Raw genomic sequence first — 15,926 nt, forward strand, 5'->3', positions numbered from 1 at the left:
TGCAGGACGTCAGCTCCACCTAGACAGCATGCAGGCGGAGGAAGCAATACGATACCTCCGCAACACTATGTACTAGAATGGCTTAGTTTATTCGATTTGAGGTATACAGTTCTGGATGGCGGATCCTTACAGCTGTCATGCGAAGTTCCAGAGATGAAGTCAGCATCGATCGATCGATCCAGGCACACAGTTCCCCTTGACCATGTTACACGCCGCGAACGTCTACGCGAAAAATCTTCTAGTAAGGTAAGTACGTGAGCGATAGTGGCCACTTCGGCATCTCTTTGAAGCCGGCCTGGCACGCACCAGTTCTGCAAAGACCAAGATCTTCGCTGTCTCAGGCTTTCTCGCACGGCTGTTTGTTCGAAATGCCGAAGGGCAGCACCCTACTCGAACAAGAGAGCGCCTGCACCGTTGATCAAGAATGACGCAGATCGACGATCGCTGGACTTGACAGAAACGGGTCGTTGACACATGGTGCTCCGTGAAAAGGGGTTTCACTTCGAAGTTGCCTGTCGTGGTGGACGGACTTGACGCTCAGCGATGAAGCAAGGTCTCTTCTGCTTATAACGCTTGACTTGTAGAGATATGTGCGATACTGTGGATGCACCTCGATTTCGACATTCTTACTGAAGCACACGATCACCCCGCATCAAGTGCTAACAAGACGTGTTCCCAGGAAGCCCAACGAAGAGGTGAAGCGTCCAGAGAACGACAAGAATTCCCCTAAACTGAAACGTGACAATGTTTTAGAGTTGAAACTGAGACAAAAGGCCATCTCTTCGCCTACAGCCACCTCTAAGTTGTGGGACTTCGGAGAAGACGCCAACCCACCACAGCCAACAGCTTTTCACAGGAATGCCGTACACTCCTTGGGAAGCGATCCTTCGATGCCCAAGTCACGGAAACCCACAACATGGGCCCTCTTTCTTCAGATTTCTCAATAGGGTCCGACGATCACCACTACTCTTTTATATTGCATTGTACTTTGCTAACTCTTCCGTTCTCCCTCGTGTTGGCGAAGGAGCCGTGACTCCACTCCTAAGCACACACCGCGAATACAAAGGAGGCAGAGACAAAAAGCAAATATAGCATCTTTATCATGTCTGCGTACCTGAAGGCCTGCCGTGTACATCCAGCTGAGTTCAAACCTCCAGTGCCCCGGTGTTCTTTCACTTCATTCCTCTGTTCAATAGCGGCCGTAGACTAGTCCCTCCGGGCAGGACGACACTTCCCGGAGCAGTCTTTCCCCTGTTTATTAGCGCATTCCCAGTCCACTCTCGAATGCGACAGAATCGAAGAATTTTCTCGGAGTTTATCCACCGTTTCAATTTTGTGACAAATTCAGTGGGGCGAGTCACGTGCTGCCAGCGAAACGGGCGACGTCAGCACACGGTGTCTGATTTCGCAAGTGCGTTACCCGTTCTTTTCCAGTCTCTTGTTTTTGCTTATGTCGTCTCTAAAACGATCTGGATTTACCACGTTCGTTACCCTATACACGTGGAAGACTCCACCCTCGGCGTCATCAGATTCCCTCGGTCACCGCTGCACTCGACTATATCGATGGACGAAAAAGTGTTTGGTACCGGCAAAGCGCTTTTTTGCAACGAGGAAGAACAAAGTCCTCATGCGAGGGAGAAAAGAAGAGAAAGAAAAATCAACGGGACTAACAGTGCGACATCCGAGTCGAGACAACCGTCCAGTCGATTCGGCTTATACACGCGAACCGCTGAGAGTTAGTGCTAACAACTGTCGCTCGCTGTGGCAAGGAAAATCTGAAGCGAAGTGTGTGGCGCCCGGGGGGGTCGATCTGTGTTTCGCTTTTCGAGCCCTCTATAGTCTTCGTTCGTGTTGGATTCCCTTCCCTCTCCTCTCTTTTATCTTCCTTCTTTCGCCTCTCGCCTTTCCTGGGTCCCCCTTCCCTGGGGAGTCTCTCCTAACGCCAACTCACCTTTTCTCCCCCTCTTCGCGTCCCTTCGCCGGCCGCTCGCCTGCACTGCTGTGCAGGCTCCGTTGTCTTTCCGTCTTCCTCCATGGCGTAGGCGTTCCCTTTCTTCCCTCTTCTTCACTGCTCATCCTTCTTTTCTTCGCTCAAGAAGCACCTGGAAACTCCGCCGCCGTCTCTTCTGTGCAAGGTGCCCGACTGTCGCTCACCGACTGGATGCTCACGCTCCATTCACCGCTCCGATTCCCATCTCCGACTCAAACAAACCTGAAGGAGTGCCTCGACTCTTTTGCCGGTTCATCTTTTCTCTGTCTTCTCTCCCTCTCGTTTGTGTCTGTAAACCTAAGCGACCTCTGACGCACCGACCGTTCTTAACTTTGTCCAGACCAGATCGCCCGTAGCTTTCCTTCCGTCCCTGTCCCGTCCACCTCGGTCTCCCTTCGCCATCCTCTATTTCTCCCGGCCTCTCTGCCATCAGAAAAGCTCAGTTCGTCATACACGCCTGACACAGCTCCACCGTCTCCTTTACCTCTGCGTGTTGTGATATCTATGTATGAGCATCCATATCTATATAATATATATACATTTTCCCGAATCTCTTTCTATGTGTTTGCATATGTTTCCGTTCATCCGCGGGGAGAGCTAGTAGCTGGTTTCACTGTCTCTCGGTGGCAATATCTACGTTGCTTGTTTCGCGACGTAAAACCCAATGCATGCGTCGATTGTCGCCATCGAAGTTTGGTTCTTTTGTCTCTCTTTCCAAACCTCGTTCGTCGTTTTTCTTTCTCTATTTCTGTCCTGTCTCGTCTCTGGAACTCGCGCTCTTCTTCGCCTGGAGCTTTCTCGATCGCCGTCGTGGCGACTCCTCGACCCTCAGTCCAGTCCCCCCGGTCCTCTTCTTCTACGGGGTCTCTTTCTTCTTCTCCGTGCCCCCTTTTATCTTCCCGCGGTGTACCTGCCTGTCTGCGGACTCCTTTCCTCTATTTCTTCTCTGCGGAGTTGTGACCTTCTTCGCTAGGCTCCCATGTACGCCCCCTCGGGTCTAGCGCCAGGCGCTGCTGAGGGGAGGGCGCCGTCGGCGCCTGTCTCCTCGGGACTTCTGGGGCCCTCTCAGCAGCTCCAGCAGCTCCAGCAGTTGTTTTCTTCTCAGCAACCTGCCAACTTCCCCTCCTTTTTCCCTTCTGTCCCAGGAGCCGCAGCCTCCGCGACGCCCGCCCCTGGCCTGTCCCTCTCCCCGCCGGCCCAGAGCAGCTTCTTCCCCACGGCCGGCGTGGCCCAGCCGCCGAGCGGCGAGCCGGCGCATGCAGTTTACCCGCATATGCCTTTCGGGGCTGAGCAGGCCGGGCGGGACCCCGGAGCAGGCGTCAAGACGCAGGGCGAGAGAGGCGGCTCGGGAGAAGAAGCCGTTCGCGCCGCACAGGAGCAACTCTCCAAACTCCAGCATTTGTTTGCGGCGGGCCAGGGCGTTGCGGGGCAGAACGGCACTTCGCGGTTCCGCGAGGACGAGCGGGGCGCGAGAGCCCGAGGTGACGCAGTCGGCGTCGCCGGCAGCGCCGACGGAGCTGGCCGAGGCCAAGGCGAGGACGGGACGACTGGAAGAATGGCCGTCTTCATCGACTACCCTGCAGCCGCCTTTAGCCTCGTGCCCGAAGACGTTCGCAACTTTCTCTCGGTCTTTGGGACGGTGAAGCAGGTGAGAACCGCGGTGGAGGGAAGCAGGGACGAAAGATCCAGAAAGTCACACGGAAAACACGGGAAGCGGGAGAGAGAGAGGAACGAAAAGGTAGGATAACAAAAGAAGTGATAACGGGAGAGAAACGAAAAGGGACAAGGGTGGCGCCTTTTTGCATTCTCGCGCTCTCTCCATTGCCGCACGAGGGGCTTTGTTGTGTTGAATCGCGGGAAACTTGGGGAGACGGGGCTTTAATCTGGCCGCATTTGTTGTCTCTGTCCTCGATTTTGGCATCTCTCTACTTGTCCCGTCCGTGCCTTCGCCCCCGTCGCTTCCGTGCGCTTTATCTTCGTTTCCAGTCGAGACTTGCCTTCCTGTTTTCCCCACACTCGGCGTTTCCCTTTCCCGGACATGTGCCGTTCACGGCTTGTCCTGTTCTCTCTCTGCCAGGTGTCTCTCTCGCGGAGGCGCGCCGCTGCAGACGTTCTGATCAGCCCCGCAGCGGCGGTGGACGCTTGTGTGAAGGAACTAAACGAGACGTTCCTCCCGGGGTTCGGGGTCCTCCGCGTCTCGCCCTTGGCGGCCCGCGGTCCGCCGATTGAGGAGCTGCTGCCGGCGTCGACTGCGGATCCGCTGGCCCCGCCTGGAGTCGGGAAGGCTGCGCCTGCCGAAGCGCCTCCGGGGCGGAGAGAGCCCGACGAGGCGCGGTTCGACCGGCGAGAGGCGAAGGCGAAGGGAGACAGCCGCAAGGGCGACGAGGACCGGAGAAGGGAGGGCAGAAAGCAAGTCTGCAGGCTTGAGCTCGTCGGCCTCTTCACCTACGAGCCGGAATTCGACGTCACCCGCGCGCTCCTCGGTGAACACAACGGCAACATCAGCTACATCATGGACCAGACGCAACACAAAGTTGACTTGTCAATCAAAGGTGAGCAGTTGAATGCGGGGGAGAAACGGCGGGAGAGAGAAAAAGCGTTTTGCGCGGCCGCGATCCGGGGGAGTTTGCTTTCGTCCCGTTGCGGTGCCGTCTCTACCAGAACGCCTTCAAACCCCAAGGAGACACGTCTTCGCTGTTTCGCTCAGCGGCGCAGAAACAAGTCGCCCGCGGTGCGTTCAAATTCGCTTTGGAAACGCGGCGCTGTGTCAATTGGGCTGACTCTTTTCAGGCAAGGCTGTGAACGAAGCTCCCGTCGCAGAGCGTCTCCACCTGTCTCTCTCGTCCGACGACGCAGAAGCGTACGAGAAGGTACATCGCTCATGCGGCGACGTAGGCCAGCTCTTGCCGGCCTGCTGTTCGCTTTGGCGGTCCCTCGCCTCATTGTCTCCTGAAGACGGAATGCTCTTGAGGCGGAGGGCGTCTGCCCCTTTCTGCTCTGGCACGTTCTTGCCGTTTCCGCGTTGTATGTGTTTCCGTGTGCGTGTTTGCTCTTGTTTGTGTCTCCGGTTTTATCGCCGCTGGCGTTCTTCCCCCCCCCCCCCCCCCCAGTAGGGCTCTGTCTGTTTGCTTTCCCGCGCTCTCTCTCTCTCTGCACCCTGTTTTTTCGGCTTCTGCGCTCTGTTCTCTCGTGCAGGCACTGAACATGGCCGAAGACCTTCTCCAGTCCGTCTGTGAGCAGTTTGTTGCGTTCTGTCGGTCGAAGCACCTGCCGCCGCCAGTTACCGCGACGTTCCGGCGCCACCAGTACGAGCAGCAGCCCGATGGATCTCTGACCTACTTGGGGGTCACGGAGCGGGCGCCTGTGTGGCTCGGGTCTTCGCCTTCCCACAGTTCCTCGAATCGCGGCGGGTCTTCGCCCCCGCCGCTGGCCTCGTCGCCGACTTCCTCAATGGCCCCGCCTGCCTCCATGGCGCCTGCAGGGCTCTCGGGCCCGCCCGCCGCCTCAGCTCTTCTCCCGGGCGGGGCAGGCGCCCAGATGTCTTCTTCGGCCCCGGTCGCGGGTCTCCCTGGGCCCGGAAGCCCGAGCAACGGGGCCTCAGCGGGGCTCCCTGCGGCGTCTCTCCTTGCCGCTCCGCACCTCGCTCCCATGCCCCATCCGCTGCCCCACCCTGGCGGCTTGCCGCTGCCAGGCCCCCTCGGCCACCCGCACCCCGTGGGTTTGCCTGCTCTCTCCTCGCCGAGCGGCGCGGGCCCCGCGCCCCACGGGGCGCTCGGTCACTTGCCGCATCCGGGGGCGACGCCTGGGGCGCCGGGGGCCTTGCTGGCGCACCCTGCGCACGTCTCGCGACCGCCCCACCTGGATCCCCTCGCGGGCCCGCACCCGCTGGGGCTTCCGCATCCACACGGCGTCTCGCACTTGGCCCCGCCTCCCGGCTCCTTCCTGCCGCCGGGGGCCCTGGCACCGCATCCGTTCGGTGTCGGGCCCCATCCCGCACCCGGCGGTGTGCTCGTCCCGCCTGGTCTCGGGGACTTCGCCGCTGCCATGGAGGCCGCTCTCGCGGCCTCTGGGGCTGGTGGCAGGGCGCCGGGCAACCGGCGCGAAGGGCGCCGCAGCAGGAGCCGAGAGCGAGGCAGTCGCGAGCGGGGCGGGAGAGAGCGAGACAAGAGGTGAGATACGGCGTGGGGCGCGGTGCCCGTCGAGGCGCGAAAGCAGACACAACTGGAGAGAGACGGAGAAAAAGAGGGAGGCAGAGCACAGAAGCCAGTGCATGCTGCGGGGTTGCACTGGGGGAGGCGGGAGGGAGAAGGCGACAGAGAAAACGAAGACTTGAGGAAAGCAAAAGGCAGAGGGAAGCGCGAGAAGGGGAGGGCGATGGGGCCGGAGAAGAGGGATGAGTCAGCGAACAGGAAGGAGCGTGGAGGAACGAGCACCAGGCGCGGAACTCGAGAGGAGAGTGGTAGGCAAGACGAGGCTGAGAGGAAGGAGCGAGCGGAGCGAAGAAAACGCCTTGGAAAGAGGGGGAGAACACGGCCGCGAAGAGAACAAAGCAGATCACGGGGTCGCTGAACTTGGCTGTCTGAGCACGGTGGAAGCGTACCCGTTCAAGGCTGACCCTCGTGTTCACTACGTGGACAGTTTCTCTTTCATAGGGCCTTTCTCGCTTCGTGTGGCTGTTCTTCACAGAGATGGTCAATATCGTGGCGGCTCGCCTGCTGCGTCGAGGAGAGGTCGAGGCGCAAGTGGACGAGGCCCCAGCAGCGGCCGCGGAGGGCGAGGCGGGAGCGCTGGGAGAGGTGACAGTGCAAGAGGGAGAGGCAGCGTCGGGCGAGGGGAGGGCCGTTGAGAGGAGAAAGGGGGAAGGTCTCTGCGGCTCTGCAGGCAAGTCCACAGGCCAGCTTCCTGCGAGAACAGGTCACAGATTGTGTCAAGCTCTCGCGCGTCGCGAATGGATTCAAAGAGAACCCGGTACATGAACAGGCACGTCGGACCTCCTCCGCTCGCGTACAGTCATGTAGCCGGCCGAAGTCATGGCGGAGTAACGCAGGGTGACTCGGTCCAGGGATAGCACGAATCGAGGCGGCGTCGTGCGGAGATTGAGAACGGCTCAGGCACCCTACAGAAAAAGGAAAGACCGTCGCGCGAGACGTCGCGGGCCCTGATGCAGGCAGCGACAAGAATGGATGGTAGAGGAGTGGTCGTAATGAAGAACAGACGAAGAGAAAAGGTCCCAATCAGGCGATCGAAGCCGGTGGGCGCCACGAAACGCGAGGTGTCTAGCGAGAAGCCAAGAAGAACTGAAGACAGAAAGACAGAACGAAGAGGGACAGACGAGGCCAGGGGCGCGTTTCTGGAGAGAGGTGATGAGCAGAGACGGAGAAGAGTGAAGAGGCGACGCAAAATGAGGAGGAGGGACAGGTAGATTCTTGCGTCATGGACAAAGAAGTGTGAACGTGTGTAACGGGAGCGCGAGGGATAGGGAGGTACCTGGATCTGTTTGAGGGAACTAGAAAGCCTGGAAGCGTTGTTTCAAAAACTCTTCTATCTGTACCTTGACTGATTGGTCCATCAGTCCACGCTTTTTTTCTCGGTTAAGAACCTCACAAAAGTCGCTCTGTGGAGGGAGATGCAGGCTGTTGGAGCGAAGCGTCCAGGGATCGCCGAAACGCGACAACGCCACACTTTCCATAAAGCAAGTTGCCGTAGGACGACCTAGTTCGACTAGTCTGAAGACGCACATGTTTCTGTACCATCCCGGGTATTTCCATGTATATATATGTTTATGTGTATATATGGATAGAGCTCTTGTCGCTGCAGGTGACAGGGCTCGTCTGAAAACGCACACTTCTTCTCATCGGAAGCGAGATGTTCGGCAGCCAACTTCTGCTTCTTGTAGACTTTGGAAAGGCTCTCCAACAAAGGTTTTTTAGTAGACGCTCAGCAAGCTCTGTCTGCTCTCCCTCCGCAGTATTCCTAAGGCACCCCAAGCTTTTCGTGCTGTTAGACTTGGAAAGCACGGCTTGCCGTTTTTGCTGGCCTGCTCTAAACGTGAACTCACGGTGCAGCTTCGATGCTCGAAGGCGGCTTGGACCCTATAGGGGGGAGAATTCTGCGCGATGATTCGCCATAAAAAGGAAATCCGTCATGCGCTTATAGTATAGATGGTTAGATATCAGAATGGCTGTGTCCTGTCTCCAAGAGGAAGAAAAATCAGCTTTTTTTTTCGCTTCAGTGCAGTAGGATACGCATGGAGCGTCACGAGTTCCGCTGCGGCGCAAGGGTAAATCGTAGTCCATCTGGTCCATCTGCTCTTATCTTTGCTGTAGAGAATTCGGACCTTTTACTTCTGTGTCGTGGACGCAGCTATGTCTTTTTTCCCTTGTTTTTCGTTTATCCACCACCGGCGGTTTCTACTACAGGTGCAGAAGGCAGTTCTTCCCCAAAATTAGTATCTGCTGTGTCTGGATCGGATGCTCGAAAAATGGCGTCATCTGTAGGATTAGTTTGACTCTTCTCCAAATGGAAAAGGCCACACGTCCGACTCAATTATTTCAGACGATCACGGGTTTTGTAAGAGACCAAAGGAAGAACTCTTGCTATACTTTTGCGGACTAAGCCGTCCCACGATACGAAAGGGGGGCTCCTCGAACCGCCAGAGTGTGCCTTGACCCCTGCAGACTGCTACATTTGTTGCAGGCTGGCAACCACTTCCTCCGTATCTACGGAATTGCTCAACATGGAGGGAACCACGATCTACAAGAGGTTCAGTGTTGATGGTTCGGGCGAATTAGCTCCACGTAAACCAGTTGCACAGTTCTTCGAGATGTTTCATGGCTCACTGTGCAGAATCGCCTCGCGTTGTAGCGTTACATGCATTTCCTTCCCAAGCTATACAACTCTGAATTCTCTGATTGCGCACGCCCTGTATACTTTTGTGTTTCGGTACGTAAACGCACACAGAGTGGCAAAGTGTTTGTGCTTCTGTATTACTCCTACAGCACACCGACGTCCTATTTCGGGTATTGGCAGATGCATTCTCGTGACGGATGCCTCTACGACAACGGGTACGCTCTGACGGCCCTGCTGTTTCTGTAACTTGTGCTCGCCACTGAGGGCATCCCTTGCTTGAATCTCTGCAGCATTTCTCATCCACTGCGACGTGAGATGCCCTGCAGTCGCGGTTGACGGTGATACTTCGGTGACATGGATGTTGGTTGATTGACCGCTCATTACAAGCTAGAACCCTAACAAACCAGCACATCTTCCTCCAGCGCCGGCGCCTTAGAATTGGGCACCTTTCAGAAGCCCTTTGTGTGCCGTTGCCAAATTCGTTGTTCATAAGTTACATGGAACCAGTGAATTCGACTGGACTATGTCAACCTCAAAAGTATCCGCCCCCACGTCCCCCCTTTCCCCGGCTAACTAACAACACCACGTCCCACGAGCAAGGTCGCGCTTACGCACCTGGTTGGTTGGAACGTGAGAGTCTCTCGACGACAGTCCGCCACAGCTTGACATGCAGCTACACTACCGGTGGAGAAAAAATTGACCAGTTTTGTCCCAGTCTCCACGCTGATCGGAAGCTCCGACGACAAAAATTTCTCGCCGTACAGCAACTCAGATGTGCCCGTCAAACAGAACAGGGAGGTTATAACGCTGCCCTCAGAGACGCCTCGCTGAGAAAGAAGCGCCGCTGGTCGGTCAAATGTTCCCGCAAGTCAGTGGCCAGTGGCCTGCCACGAGTGAACAGCCAGTACCTTTATCGTATGTTTGCTCCGGTGTTTGGATTTCTGGGTTCAGGAGTGTTAAATGACATCGTCACAGAGCATCGAAGCACTCTCACACAATCCAAGCGCCATGCGGCTTCACTGAATGACCACCCTGGTTGTGGAAATGGCATCCATCCCCCAAAAGCCAGATGAAAAGATTCTGCTCTGATCTAACAAAAAACAGATAATTCTCATATCACAACGCAAGTAAGGAACACTAGCTTCTCCCGTATCCGCCAACTTAAGGCACGACCCGAATAGTCTTCCTTTATTACCCTTCTACCTGCCACTCCAAATAAAAAAGCGAAGACGCTCGTTGACAGAGTCAGGCTTCCTCGCCTGCTACAGGAACGGAGCCGGTCGGCTTTTCCAACGAAGGGTCGCCTGTCATCCTGAAAGAAGCGTGACAGCGAAAAAATAGCGACGAAATGTCATAAAACATGCAAGTGCTCACCGTCCTCGGATCACCCGTTTGTCCCATTGTATGTGTCTACCATACGTGAGAGACACATCGTTGGTCGTTGATGGTCCGATGGTCCAGCGCTCGCCGAACTACAGCAATTGAGTACAGCTCAAGCCGTGTTTGCTCCTTCAGGCGCTCGGTTCGATAACAGCTACGTCCCGTATGCCAGTGAGAAGAAGAGACGGCGCAAGAACGCGAAACTTGCCGACCATACACTACGCGTACTTGCAGGCGAGGTTGCTCCAACTTACAGCCGAACCGGCCTCTTGCACCTCGACCTCCTCGTCGCTAGCTCTTCCATCTTTCTTGTTCTCATTAGTCTGCTCCTTCTCACCCTGAAATTTTCTGTGCGGATCCAGCATGATGTCTTCTGGGATGGTGGCATCCAAAGGCAAACGCTTCATGTGGTCGTCCCATTCATTGTCTTTTTATCTGTCTTCTTGTCCCCTTGTTGCTCTCTCTGACATGGAGATGAAGATGCCATGGCATTTTCATATCCCTGTGTAAGCTGCTCGTGGATGGACCGTCTTTCCCAGCAATATGCACCGTTCCCACCGCAGCCACTGCCGCTCTGGTGGCGTTTGAACCCCTCAGTAACTCCGAGGAACGATGGCATGCTGCGTAGCGATGTTGCTTTGCCACCGCTGCGTACCCCGTCTCGACGGAGGAATGCAACCAGCTTTGTGAGCGAGCTGAATCCATGAACTCTCTCTAGTTGCCTGCCTAACCATGTAAAACCAGTGTGTAATTCACCACACCCTGATTCGTGGGGCTCCACTAGAGATCGCCACCTGCTCAATTCTGTGCCATTGGCCACATCCACCTTGAAGATGCGCTGGTATGAATCGTTGGATGCAATGCGTCCTTCATAGACTTTTCCTGCAGTTGAATAGCCCCATATGTTTTCTGTCCCCCAAAAAACAATTTTCCCAGATCGATTGTTTAGCTGCTGCAGCCGGCGGACGCGCTCAACATGTTTCCGCAGTTTGGCCTGTTGATGATCGTCCAAAAGTCCAGTGGAGGTGGCATTTGCCGAAGCATTCCCAGAGTCGTCCACTTTTGTCGAAACCGACACGCAAAACCGCTCACTCCTGCCGACAGTTCGGGAGGTACCAGGGAGCTCCTCTCCGCGAAGCCTGGGGTTGCGCTTCCAAACAGATGCACCGAAGGTATGACAGAAGCTATGATTTTTGCACCGGTTACTGGGGTGCTGATCAGAGAGAGACAAGTTTGGCGGTGTGTCTCGACTGCGCAGGCCACGAACCCGAGGTAGAGTCGTTGAATTCCAACTGTGTGCACAACTATCCTTTTCTGGTCTCTCTATCAAAAACCCACGGGGCGTGCGCCAGCCGTGACTCCGCACGACGATGGTTTCCCCATGAGAGAACTTCGTTTTGATCGCAGGATCCGCATTTTGGATCAAGGTTTGTTTCCACGGCGAACATGTTGTTTCCGAGGACTCAAATTGTTGAGGACATGCCAGTGCAGAGGCAGGTGCTATGGTCAGAGTTGAGGGACTTCCGAAAGACCGAGAGCCGACACTTCCCCGGGCCGTCGACGATTCTGCTGGCCCAGACGGAGAGGCCGGCGACAGCGGCGAGGACCCAAGCAGCACAGCAACACTCGAGAGAAAGAATTCATTGTGACATGCTTGTGTTGCGACGGTGCCGCGACCTTGTCGATGCGGCACAGCGGCAACCCGCTCTTTCACCTGATGCTGAGAGGGAAGGATACCGCTCACTCTCTGCGCCTCAAGCCGTCCCTCCCCGCTATCAAACATCAAGCCGTGCAGGCGTGGTATATTCCGCCCTGAGTCCTGAAACTTAGTACCCAGCTTTCTTTGATGATCAAGTTGTTCCGCTGAGTCTCCCACTTCGAAGGCATCGATGAGTCCACGGTGTTCCTGGTGCTGTGCGCAGCCGTCTCGCTTCCCTTCAAACGGCCAATTTTCCAGGAGACGTCGGTCAATGATGGTCTCATCCGTGTGCTTTGCGATCATGTCCGTGGCCTCCTGGCGGAGCCATGCGTGAGGCGGCCATGAAGACTGTGCCTCCTTTTGTCCCTGCGTGCACGTGTGCGGGTTGATGACTTTCGCCTGCATTCGCGCGTTCACACTGCCGCCGCGTCCGCGTAGAGCGGCAAGACAACCTCGTGTCGATCCTGTTACATTAGCTTCCGTGTTGTGAATGTAGTCCAAAGAAGAAGTAATCCAATCCGAAGCAGACGCCTCGTTCGACTTCAACTGCCTCTGCAGCCCGTTGTGTTCACTTGTGCCTGAATAGAATCGCGAGTCAGGCGTGTCGGGAAACGACAGGCTGCTGTGGTGACCAGGTAACGGTTTTGTATCTGTACTGCAGTCAAATGCTCGTTCCCCCTGGAGGGAAGTCCTAGCCTCAAAGGTTGTATCAGTTCCGGCAGAAGCGACCCTACCGCAAGGTGTGAAGCCAAATGGATCAAAACGCATGTAATGCTGCTCTTTGGTGAAGTTCCGGCAGCCCCTGGTTGCAGCGAGACGGCGATAGAAAGAAAGCTCCTCTTCACCATGTGCGTGGTTACACGTATTTGGCTTGGAGCAACGGCCCAATTGCCAGTTTCGGCACATGTTAGTCTTGTAATGGTTGATCGTCTGTCGCAGCTCTCCCCGCCAATGAGCAAAGGTACACGCAGCTCCTGCAAAAAGTAAGCACAAGGCATCTGGGGGCCGCTGTTGCCCTGTGAAGTTACACCACTCCTCGAATATCGAAATACGGGGACAACCCTTGAGCAAGGACGCAGCCATCGATATATACAATACGGTTTAGAGTGCCGAAGAAGGGTCAGTGTAAAATAGCATAGGATGCATCCAGTTTGAAAATGCAAGCATTTACGCTGCCAGCTGATTCGTGAACTGTTTGGCCTGATGCCCGCCCCAAGTCCCCAACATTCCTCGAGCTGCTCGCCATGCAACTTGTTGCCACATGTTGGCATGCGGAAAACACAATGCCCTGGATCTTCTGTGAGCAGCATCCTGCTGCTGTTCCAAGCCTGCAACTACGTTGGAGTTTGTCTTTTTACCAATTACAAACAAAAACTCTCTGTCTCTACCCATCAGAACGGAACATCGACTGGTGGATGTCCGTTGTTTATATTGACATTTTAATTCCCTACAGGAAGGGGGCATCGGACACTGTGCCGCACCACTATTAAACAGCGAGAGGAGGTCTTCCGTGCCTCAAGGGTCATACCTCTCGAGCACACTTTTCCGGCTTTAACACTTGCGCAGATCATCGTCTTGTCCAACTGCGGAGGGGGTCGTAACTCTGTCGCCGAATGAGCATACCGACACTGTTCCCCCATTCTGCACTTGCCAGCGGTCACATGTTGGCACATCTGTGTTTTGATGAAGGCGGTCCTGCGATCTGCAAGAATTGTCGGCTGCAATGTCCCTGATCCATTAGCCTTACATACGTCATTAACGATCCTTATAGAGATGTTGGCGTGATTCGGAACCCAAGGTATTCGACCACAGGAAACTGGTGAAGTCTGCGCTGATGAACAACCGCTGCTCCACTCGTTGAAAGTGTGGGCAGGTGCAAAGAAGAGCGCATCACTTCCACACACGGATTCTTCCACGACAGTGCCACCAGATTTACGCTTGCCATCTTGTGGTGCCTCGGGGGCTAGCCCCAGAACACCCGGGTGAGGTGCAGGCCACCAGGCTGACAAAGAAGATGGCGGCTGTTGAACGTCGATGTTGCCCTGTGTTCCTGGGTTACCAGGAGCATTGCATACGTGAGAGGCACTAGTCGAGTTCATTTGCACGGGGGCAGCCCAGCCCAGTAGCGGGAATGCTGGTGGCGAGAACGAAAATGAATCTGCGTCGTCGGATCCTCGGCGAGGGGTCGAGACCACCCTGTTCCCCGAACAATTTCTGCTGGATGATCGAAAAGAAATACCTTTCCGTTGTCTTCTTGTAGTGCTCAATACAATCCTAGAAGAGGTCCCGAAGGGTGCATCTGACCTGAGTGACCCGTTCTGAGAGGTCAGATTTCCCAGCTTTTTGTGAGCCTTTAGACGTAGAGGGCTCGACGCCGAGCTTTTTACTTGTCCGGTATCCCCATGAGCGCGACTGCTCATAATTTCGTTACTGACGGCGAAGCGGCCTTCGATGTCGCCTGGCGACGCTCGGCGGGAATTCTCCGATGAAGATGGGTGTACTGTAGACGGTGCTTCCGGCATCATGAAAGGCAGCACCGCCCGGCAACTCAAACACCTATCCAGTAACTGGCAAGTCAGTCCCACAACCAACTGTACTGATGCAGAAAGGACCGTCAATAGCGCACGGTAACTCTAGCAGCATCAAGGTCCTAGACGGAAAGCAAGATAAACGAGGAGAGCGACGGAGACTGGATGTCCACGTGGCAACATCTGAAGCGAACCGATTTTGAGGCACTGAGGACAAGACAGTTTCAGTTACACTCAGTTGATGCAAAGGGGAGACAGTATTGAAGTCGTGCCCGCCGAAGGGATAAAAACCCTTTACGAAGCTACGGACCCGTTCTCACTAAAAACAAGGTGAAAGAGAAGACACCATTACTGTCAATTCTCATCGATGCCTACACGAAGAGGGCAGTCGCTACTAATAAGTAGGAAACATGCACGCCCAGTCGAATGAGTCTATCTTGAGGATAGCGTTTGGCCCTACAACGCCCTCCAAAGCTCTGTCTGCCAACACGGGCCAGCTCCAATACCTATAACGGGCCAGAAACCTGTGTATTTCTTGGAAACGAGACTTATGGTTATTTGGGGAACACATAGATGCCCCCTCTGGAAAATGTTAACAAATTGGAGGTTCGGTGCCACGATGATCTGGCAACCTATTCGGAAGCCTATCGCAATGGAAGCCAACACAGTGGTGCATTCAGGATCGAATTGCCTCCTGTGTGTCGCACCACATGGAAACGTATTTTATCTGCCACTAAACGGGTTCGGCAACAACGGATCAGCCAACAAACAATCCGTCACTTGACTTCTTTGCTGGAACCTCAGAAGGGAAGTGAGTAGCGGCGCCAACGAAATCCTGCGCGAATTGCTGGGGTAGCAACAGGGAAATGGAAAGATGAATTTAGCCAGTTGATGTTTCAATGAGAAAGACCGTGGAGATCGCGCGCAAGTTACACTATTATGGACGGTCGGCATTACACGGGACTCGGCACGAAACTTTTCTTGCAGAAGTCATCTCTGCGTAGTTTCGGAGATAGAAAGGTGCATAGTGCCGAAGCAATTCTGGTGGAATCTCGGTTTCATTTGTTAGGCTGGAACACAGTTGCAGTTGCAACGCATCGTGTTGGGGTGCCCAAGATCTTCCAACATGCGCACATGAAAATCAGGAGAGGCTACAGCCGGCCACGCAATGACGGCTACGGAAGAATACTTGAAAAACTTTGGTCACCGGACTGCTCTCGTTCTCACCACTCTGGATGGGGAGTAGTCACTCAACGGAGTCCGGGTAAGCAGAGAACGTCACAGCGTACTCAATCATTTGGCACCTACGGGCGGTGTGGGGGGTGAAAATGAAAATGCTAGTGACAGCAGAAACAACTCAAGGTATGTGACATCTGCCCGTGCTCCTAAATGTGCGAGACGCCTCAGCAGATGAGCAGCGGTCTGCCAGAGCCGGAGGGAACACCTTGACTAGCTTATCGGCTAGTGCTCTTCAGACATC

At 55.2% G+C, this 15,926-nt stretch overlaps 2 protein-coding genes across 2 annotated transcripts; one reads left to right on the top strand and one right to left on the bottom strand.

Moving 5' to 3' along the window:
• Nucleotides 1-2,969: 2,969 nt before the first annotated feature.
• On the top strand, nt 2,970-6,836 carry NCLIV_046620 (Plasmodium vivax PV1H14060_P, related; the record flags this gene model as incomplete). Its single annotated transcript, XM_003884212.1, has 5 exons — nt 2,970-3,638; nt 4,068-4,542; nt 4,781-4,860; nt 5,186-6,159; nt 6,677-6,836. The coding sequence occupies 5 exons, from the start codon at nt 2,970-2,972 to the stop codon at nt 6,834-6,836; spliced, it is 2,358 nt and encodes a 785-aa protein (XP_003884261.1).
• A 3,786-nt stretch (nt 6,837-10,622) lies between these two features.
• Nucleotides 10,623-13,558, bottom strand: NCLIV_046630 (putative zinc finger (CCCH type) protein; the record flags this gene model as incomplete). Its single annotated transcript, XM_003884213.1, has 2 exons — nt 10,623-12,892; nt 13,447-13,558. 2 exons carry the CDS (start codon nt 13,556-13,558, stop codon nt 10,623-10,625), a joined length of 2,382 nt encoding a protein of 793 aa, XP_003884262.1.
• Between the last annotated feature and the right edge of the window lie 2,368 nt (nt 13,559-15,926).

The sequence above is a fragment of the Neospora caninum genome, chromosome X, assembly GCF_000208865.1.
Source record: "Neospora caninum Liverpool complete genome, chromosome X".
Taxonomy (NCBI): Eukaryota; Apicomplexa; class Conoidasida; order Eucoccidiorida; family Sarcocystidae; genus Neospora; species Neospora caninum.